This window comes from Xenopus laevis, chromosome 2S (assembly GCF_017654675.1).
Source record: "Xenopus laevis strain J_2021 chromosome 2S, Xenopus_laevis_v10.1, whole genome shotgun sequence".
NCBI classification, from domain to species: domain Eukaryota; kingdom Metazoa; phylum Chordata; class Amphibia; order Anura; family Pipidae; genus Xenopus; species Xenopus laevis.
This window is the reverse complement of record NC_054374.1, coordinates 76,615,361-76,624,528: the sequence shown is the minus strand read 5'-3', so window position 1 is coordinate 76,624,528 and position 9,168 is coordinate 76,615,361. Positions and strand designations below refer to the sequence as shown.

Sequence of the window (9,168 nt, the reverse complement as noted above, 5' to 3'; positions counted from 1 at the left end):
GCTGTCCCAAGTCATGTGACTTGTGCTCTGATAAACTTCAATCACTCTTTACTGATGTACTGCAAGTTAGAGTGATATCACCCCCCTCCCTTTTCCCCCCCAGCAGCCAAACAAAAGAACAATGGGAAGGTAACCAGATAACAGCTCCCTAACACAAGATAATAGCTGCCTGGTAGATCTAAGAACAACACTCAATAGTAAAACCCCATGTCCCACTGAGACACATTCAGTTACATTGAGAAGGAAAAACAGCAGCCTGCCAGAAAGCATTTCTCTCCTAAAGTGCAGGCACAAGTCACATGACCAGGGGCAGCTGGGAAATTGACAAAATGTCTAGCCCCATGTCAGATTTCAAAATTGAATATAAAAAAATCTGTTTGCTCTTTTGAGAAATGGATTTCAGTGCAGAATTCTGCTGGAGTAGCACTATTAACTGATGCATTTGGAAAAAAACATGTTTTCCCATGACAGGATACCTTTAAACATCCAGACTTCCCTAAAAAGCCTTAACATTCATTTCTGTCACGCGTCGGCAGCAACAAACCTGCGTACCACTAAAGACTTACTAAAAGACGCAACATTTACTATGTTACCCTTTACAATGTTTCGTTACTAATGAACGCTATTACATCATTCCCAATTCAAAAAGACATCACAACCTTTTTACTAGGAAGACCAATACCACACCTAACCAAACAGTCCCAAAAATTAGCTAACCATATACTCACTGTGGCCAGGCTGTCATTTGCTAAGAACTGGACATCTTCTATATCCCCAACCATCACTGAGGTATTGCAAAGAAAGAACTAATGCAAACAGGAAATTTGAATTCAGAATTGCATGGATATAAAATCAAGTCCAACAGCATCTGGATACCTGGGCTATTTGGGAAACCTGTGTACTAACGAATCCACAATCATCATTAAACTTTAATCCAACAACACTACAACTTCCAAAACAATGTACTCAACCAAAGACTAATAGAACTATATTCTACTATAACTATTTCCTTACCTCCAACATTGCTAACTCAATATTCCTTTTCCTCTCTTCTTCTTTGGTCCCCCCCCCCCACATTGCCCATCCCACGCTGTTTGCGGTGTTCTCCCTTGTTTCTTTCCCTATTTTACCCCGATTCTTTGAAGGTAAAGAAAAAAAAAGAGTATTATAAGCTGTATCTCCTGCTACCCTATTTTATGCTACTACTGACCATCTAATCATAACTATGTGATTTATGACTATGCTTTACAATGTCGATTCCCAGAACATGTTTAAATGTATTTTGCTTTTGCTGACTCTATAATAAAAATATGCTACAAAAAAAAAGAAAATTATTTTTCAAACTTACAGGCATCCAAGGGCCACCCCCAAAAGTTGCAGCCCTGGGCACAGGCCCTCGAATGCCTAAATATAAATAAGGAGCTGGATTGGGGCTGTTTCGGAGTCAAAGCAAATTTATCAATATTCAATTTTCAAGGTGCCATAGCCTTTAGCAACCAATCAACAGGTAGAATTTACGAGTCACATCTTATTGGTTGCTCTGGATTACTGCACCTGGATTTAGTGCCTTTTATTACATACTGTAAGGGGGATAAAGTTTAAATACAGTTGCATTAATCTTTATAAATTCCATTGACTTCCATAGAACTGGCAGCTTGGACCTGCTGCTATATGCTTGCTATAAAAAGGTTAAATATGGATATATCTTATTACCAGGCCCAGATTAATAGGAAGACCACAAAGATCCATTCCTAGAACTGTTTTCAGGAGCAGCATACACCTAAAACTCAAGACAACATGTTGCTGTTTGATGTAGGAAAACAATGTTCTTTCCAAAGAATATTAAAAAAAAAGAGAGAAAATAAACTTTTAAATGAATTCATGTTGGAGAGGTGACACCAGTGAAGGGGGTCATTTTTTTCACTCAAGAAATTACTACTGATTTTCACAAAATTAATTTTACTGTTATTTGTTAAAAAAAGAGAACTGTAAAATAATGATTGTTCCTACTTTTAAAATAGGGATTAGTTTCTGCAAATGCTATTAATTAATGTACAGGTATTTTAATGATTATGTATAGAACCTGCCATATATCTTGATTTGCAGAGTAACATTAAATACGTAAGTGGTCAGCTATGACTGGCGAGCACTGTTCCAGGACATGATGTTGTTTCAGGCCATTAAGCCTCACATTATAAGCTGAAGCTGTTTCTCAATGAACAAGACTATTGTTTATTGCAATATATTATTTATTGTCAATAGGTCTGGACACTTGCAGAAAATGTTTCAGGAGAAGGGACAGTGCAAATAAATAGAAAAGCAAGGAGCATATTTGGATGTAATTACCTATAATTTATAGCATCAATAAGGGCAACATTTGCATACATTTTAACGAGACCGCACTTGAGTAAATGACTCTGACCCATAACTGTGGCTTCATCACAGGATAACTATCCTGATTCTCACTTCTGAGGTTAACTCTACTTCCTCTAAATTTTATTTACTTTATATTATATATATAATACTGTCACACTTATACAGAGAATATACATCATTCTCATAAGTCCCTGCCCCAGGTCCCTATAACATTCACGCACACTATAGGCAATTTTATAGAGAGCCCTTTTAACCTGCCTGTAGATTTTTTTGTGGCAGAAAACTAGTGGGAACTGAGGGAAACCATACAGACTGGAACTGGACTAAGGGCCTTTTATATTGTTACTCACTAGCTACTGCTACTGTAAGTACTATGGAGTGGTGCAAAGAGCTTCCTCCTCTGTGCCATGCCCCTTGTATAGGCTTTAAGACTGTGAGGAGGCATGTGCTTATTGTGTAGCAAACTAACACCTTAGCTGTTAATACACTTAACATATAGAAAAATCACGCTGAGACAAAACTTCCTTTATGTGGGTGAGGGTCGGCCACAGCTTTTATTTGAACAGATTATTATTCATAACGTAAACAGAAAAAAGCTTGCCATTACATCACTAACCATTAATCTCCAGATGCCAGCCACCGCAGCCGCGGTGGGCATGTAGGTTACGCCAACCAGATAGAATATATAACCAATGGCAAGGACACTTTTTACCCCGCTGTGACAATGAAAAAGGAAAAACAAATGGAAAGAAATGGATATATATATAAATATATATAATTTTTTTTTTTTTTTTTTTTTTTTTATTATAAACAACAGTAGAAAGATATAAATGACATAACAAACACGGAGGAAAAAGACGGGAGGGTGGGAGGGCAGCTCCACCAGCGCTCCAGGATCCAGGGGAAGAGGAAGCAGGTAAGCAAACTACAGTATATATACACACCCTCCCCTTCTACCCCAACCTATCCTGCTCTAACTACCTCCCTGGCAACCAATCCCCAGCTCCGCCATCCCTCCTCCCAGTCACTGGCACCCTCGCTACACCCTTTGGTGCCCTCCAGACTGTGAGGAGGCATGTGCTTATTGTGTAGCAAACTAACACCTTAGCTGTTAATACACTTAACATATAGAAAAATCACGCTGAGACAAAACTTCCTTTATGTGGGTGAGGGTCGGCCACAGCTTTTATTTGAACAGATTATTATTCATAACGTAAACAGAAAAAAGCTTGCCATTACATCACTAACCATTAATCTCCAGATGCCAGCCACCGCAGCCGCGGTGGGCATGTAGGTTACGCCAACCAGATAGAATATATAACCAATGGCAAGGACACTTTTTACCCCGCCACGGAGGAGTTCATGTAAGCCTACCTGAACTCCGACCCCCACCCAAACGCAACAGAGCCTCACCGATACCATCCTGCAAACCGGAAAGAAAAATGTCCATGCCAATATCGTTTAAATGGACACCATCACGCAACATGAGGCCTTGATCAATACCTTCTAACTGCCGGTGCCGGACTACAACACCCCCCCTGTCGCGAACAAAACGGGAAATTCTGGCGTTAAGAAGACGCCGGGCTCTCTCTATCGCATCTGGATCCCTGGCGCCTCGCCAAGATAGCCGGGGAACAATTTCGGACCAAACCAGTATCATTTCAGAGAAAAAGGCTTTAAATCTGGCTATATCGGACCTAAGCAAAGACAAAAGTTCCGCAATGCGCATTTGGCCGAGGTCATTGCCGCCTGCATGAATAACTAGCACAACTGGGGGGGGAGTAATTCTGCTGATTGCCACCACCTCTGGTAAAACCTGTAACCAGCGTAACCCACCAACTCCGCGCCATTGAAATTGAACCCCTCTAAAGCCCAAGGTGTCTCCTCCAGGACGAACGGACACTCTCTGTTTAGCCCGACGGATATAGGAGTGCCCGACCAGCCAAACCGTCGCTGTTGGAGGCCCTGCAAAAAAAAATTAAAGCGTCAGTAAATCAGGCCGAACATAAGTCGTAAAACATGCTGATTTCCAGCGACCTAACTTTTTGATATGATCATCGTTGAGACCGCTCAGACTCGCTTCCGTCGCCGCTCCAATGCGGAACGAGTGAGTTCCGAAATCAACTGGGTTGAAACCAAGTCGAGCCAAACAACGTTTAAATATGGTTGCGAACTGAAAGCGGGTCAAAGGGGAACCATCAAGATGAGAAAGGAAACAGACACTAGGAGCCCTAATTGAAGAAAACTTGGAAACTAACGTGTAAGGACATGCCGGACCAGCTATAGCTGTTAACGGGATCCAACACCCCTGTCCCATAACGTCCGTCTTGGATCTTCGAATGCGTAAACGAATGGTGTAGTTATGAGTGAGAACATCATTAGCTAGCAAACCTCCCGGTTTGAACTTACTCTGCGGGACCAGTTCGCCAACCCGCAACGCTGCAAAGAATGCCAGAGCAAAAGCTGTTCGTAAAAGGGAGACCTCGTAACTGGACGTGCACACGTCAGGCAAAACCGCCAACAGTCGGCACAACAGTGCAAAAGATACAGGTCTCCTGGACTCTTTCCGAACATAACTCCTCCTCCAACCTTTCATAGCCTGCAGAATGGGAAATCGTTTGGTAACATCTTCCACCCCCGTAAGTTTAAACAAAAAGGCTAAAGCCGACAGGCGTTTCCTTGCGACAGCAACGGAGTGGCCGTGGCCCCGAAGCTGTAAAATGTACTCCACCGCAACCGTAAAACAGGTGTCGGATGACCAAGCGGCGCCAACTGGAAACAAAGAGAACCACTCAGCCCAAGCCTTACCATGCGTAACCCAAGTTGCTGGAGCCACTGAAGATCGAACCATGTTCATAAGTTGCGCTCCACTATCTCCCACAAGGAAATTGGGCATTCCCGACCAATGGAATCGGCCTCCGGGACTAGGTCTCTGAATTTCTGCCACTGTGAACGAGAAAGAGCGTCAGCTGCTGAATTATCAACCCCTGGCACGTGCTTTGCCCGAAACCAAATGTTATGTGTTAAGCAAAGCAGGACCAGGTGACGTAACAGAGATAAAACAGGTAAAGATGAAGAAGTTAAGTTGTTGATGGCAAACACAACGCTCAGATTATCAGTCCAAAAGCAAACTTTTTTATGAGACATGGCTTCGCCCCAAAGGTGCACAGCCGCCACAATGGGGAATAATTCGAGTAGGGTTAGATTTCGACAAATGCCAGCATCAACCCAGTGTTGTGGCCAGGCGCCGAAACACCAATGGTTGCCTAGGATAGCCCCAAAACCTATTGAGCCGGCAGCGTCCGTAAACAGAGCCAAGTCGCTATTAATGACTTCGGGACTCAACCAGCATGACCTTCCATTGAAAGCCCGTAAAAATTGTTTCCACACTTCCAGATCTTCTTTCAATTGTCTAGTGATCCTGATAAAGTGGTGGGGAGATTTAGCTCCCTTAGTGGCCAAAGATAATCTCCTGGAAAAAACCCTTCCCATGGGCATGATTCTACAAGCAAACACTAGTAAACCCAAGAGGGACTGGAGTTGTTTCAAGGTAACTTTGGACGCACCCTGGACCAGTTCGACCAAAGCTAGCAACTTAGCCATTTTTTCGCACGGAAGACGGAATTCCATCTCCACAGTGTCAATCTCAATTCCGAGGAAAGTCAAGACGACTGTAGGACCCTCCGTTTTTTCCTCGGCGAGAGGGACACCAAACTTTTGAGCGAAAAAACGAAAAGTGGATAGCAGGTCTGTACAAACGCTAGTGGAGGCTGGGCCAACAAAGAGGAAATCATCCAGGTAATGAGTTACTGAATGGGAGCCTGACTCTGTCTTCACCACCCACTCCAGGAAAGAGCTAAAAACCTCAAAGTAGAAGCATGAGATAGAGCAACCCATTGGCAGGCACATATCATAGTAAAATTGTCCCTTGAAAAAGCAACCCAAGAGATGGAAACAATCTTTATGTACGGGTAAGAGGCGAAATGCGGATTCAATATCGGCTTTAGCTAGAAGTGCACCCCTGCCCGCTTGCCTTACCAATGCAATTGCTCTATCAAACGGGGCATAAGACACCGAAGCATCTTCCTTGCTAATCCCATCGTTAACCGACCCACCTTTGGGGTAGGATAGGTGATGGATCAACCTAAACTTACCCAGTTCTTTTTTGGGAACCACCCCCAAAGGTGAAACCCTCAGATTGGGAAACGGTAAAGCGGCAAAAGGACCTGCTATCCTGCCTAGCTCTACCTCCTTACGTAACTTGTCTTCTACCACACTTTGGTGCAGTTCTGCTGATCTGAGGTTAGTGGCAAATAATGGATTAACTTTTAATTGAAAGGGAATAAAGAAACCAAAAAGAAAACCACACCTAAGCAGGGCGGCTTCCCGCTTCTTGGGGTATCGATCTAACCAAGGTGACATTGCTAGCACGTTCACCGGGGTTCTCAGTCCTACCTGGGATTGGGGGAGCTGGGAGGTGCTTGCCTTTTTTAAAACACCGAAGGGCAGAGTGGGCTCCCCCACATATGGAGCATTCATGCTTAAATTTGCAGGTGCCGAAAAATCGGCAGTGACCCTCATTAAATAGCCAGCAAACTCCGGGCCGTCTGGGGGCCGCAGAGCTGGCCTGTGAATGCCCAGCGGCCCCCGCCGAAAAGGGGGGCGGGTCGTTGGGCCATCATGAGTCTGATCCACACATCTGTAGCCTTCATGTCCCAACCCAGGTCTGGTCTAAGGGCAAGCTTCCTCCGAAATTCTTCGTCATATCTCCACCAGGCTGAGCCCCCATGTACTTTGTAAGCCCCATAAATAAGGTCCTGATAAACAAAAAGCTGGGAACACTTATGTGGATGCTTCAGGCCAATAACACCTGCGAGTACTGAGAAGGCCTGAAGCCAATTTCCAAACGTTTTTGCCACTCTATGGTGTTTATCCTCACTTTTGTCATAACGCCTCTCTTTATCGACTGTCACTTGATCAGGCGAGAGAAGGGACCAAATATCAATAAAATCGTTTTTCCAAATTTTTTCCTTGATCTCAGCTGACAAGTGAGAGCCCAGCGGGCTAACCCCGCAAAAATATGCATCTTTGTATGTACTTGCCGATGGTAGTTCAGCTGGTGAAGTAGTGGCAGAGGCATCTAATCTGCCTAAGATTTGTTGCAGTGCTAGAAGAACCTCACTACTTTGTTTACTAGTACCCACCCATGCCCCGGAACACTTATACTCACCTGATCTAGAAGGCAGGGGGGGGTAGTAGCAGTAGCACTCAGCTGTTGCACTCCGGTGTCGTCCCTACGAGAACTGCGAGACCGGCGGGAAACCCGGTGTGATTTGCGCCGTTTTCTGATGAAGCGGTCCTCTGAACTCCCATGTGAGGAAGAGGCAGGGGAATATGCAGCCGGTGACTGTGATGAGGAGGAGTGATGGGAAGCTGGAGAATGGACCCGAGAGCCTCGTCTGAGAGCAGTAGCCCTAGGCATTCGGGCCACATTCCTGACCCACCCAGTGCTGGAGCACGGGCTATGCTGTCGATCGACCCCCCGCTGGGTATGGCCCCGCTCACCCACATAATCACTATTGTGTGCCGGATGGAACATTGGGGACATGTCCTCACTAACAGGGGAATGTGGCATGTGCCTAAGTGATCCCCCATTATAGGCATTATCCACGGTGCCAAATAACAGTGGGGAGTCACTATCCCCTACAGCATCTACAGAGGGGGCATTAAGAGTGACTGGGGCTAAAGGCAGTAAGTGCCCAGCCTGTGCGTTCTCACCTGCTGCGTGGCTGTGAGAGACTGTAGGGAGGGGGTGAATGGCGTCTTGCGCACATGCAGGGGCAGGCAGAGGGATGCGCACAGCAAGGCGCTTCCCTGACTGCGCCCTGCGAAGACGTTGTGGCTGTGCCTGAACTAACGGCACTTGAGGAGCCGCCGCAGGAGGAGCAGATGCCTTTGCAGTAGCAGAGGCGCTGCGAGCGGTTGCTGCTCTCTTACGAGCGCCGCGTGTGTTGGGCCTTGGAGGGCTAGGGCTGAGGCGGGAGGGGGGGCGGGAACGGCGCGCAGGCCCTGCAGCGGTCCGCCTAGTAGCAGGCCTGCAGCGCCCCGTACCAGGCGACAAGGCAGTGGGGACAAGCTCAGCCAGGAGCTCTTCCACCCAGCCTGAACCTTGTCGCAGGACTCTGTCCCTCACCTGCTCAAGCAAGTCTGCCATGATGGGGAACTGGACACGGGCAGCAGCTCCACCAGCGCTCCAGGATCCAGGGGAAGAGGAAGCAGGTAAGCAAACTACAGTATATATACACACCCTCCCCTTCTACCCCAACCTATCCTGCTCTAACTACCTCCCTGGCAACCAATCCCCAGCTCCGCCATCCCTCCTCCCAGTCACTGGCACCCTCGCTACACCCTTTGGTGCCCTCCAGCCTTTTGTTCTGTCCCCTGCTTGAGGAGCTAAACATAACCAAGACCTAACCGTAGGGGTTGCTGTCCTGAAGTAAGGACTGCAATTAACTCCATTTGTGCAATGAAATGGTGATTGTTAAAATTATTAAAATTTTAAGAAAGGCAAAGGAGTACTTAAAACACAACTTTAGTCATTCTAAAGATTTCTTAAAGGAGAAGGAAAGCTAAAGAGGCATTTTATTGCCAATAGATTAGCTGCAATAGTACAAGCTATAACACTACTGTATATTTATTCTGTAGAATGTTTTACCATACCTGAGTAAAAGGCTCTAGAAACTCTCTGTTTGTTTAGGATAGGAGCTGCAGTATTAACGTGGTGTGACATCA

The 9,168-nt window shown here is 45.7% G+C and overlaps 1 protein-coding gene across 1 annotated transcript; it reads right to left on the bottom strand.

The window, feature by feature from the left end:
* Positions 1-3,180: 3,180 nt before the first annotated feature.
* LOC121400603 lies at positions 3,181-5,313 on the bottom strand. Its single transcript, XM_041584017.1, has 2 exons — positions 5,185-5,313; positions 3,181-4,341 (listed from the first exon to the last, which is right to left on the bottom strand). Exons 1-2 carry the CDS (start codon positions 5,270-5,272, stop codon positions 3,737-3,739), a joined length of 693 nt encoding a protein of 230 aa, XP_041439951.1. The 5' UTR covers positions 5,273-5,313; the 3' UTR covers positions 3,181-3,736.
* Between the last annotated feature and the right edge of the window lie 3,855 nt (positions 5,314-9,168).

Bases quoted from the DNA above. Each gene is read 5' to 3' on its own strand.
- LOC121400603 (XM_041584017.1), bottom strand. From the start codon at position 5,272: ATGCCCAATTTCCTTGTGGGAGATAGTGGAGCGCAACTTATGAACATG. The intron at 4,342-5,184 runs GTAAGGCTTGGG...TTTTTTTTGCAG, and splicing joins AGCAACTTGGGTTACGCATG to GGCCTCCAACAGCGACGGTT.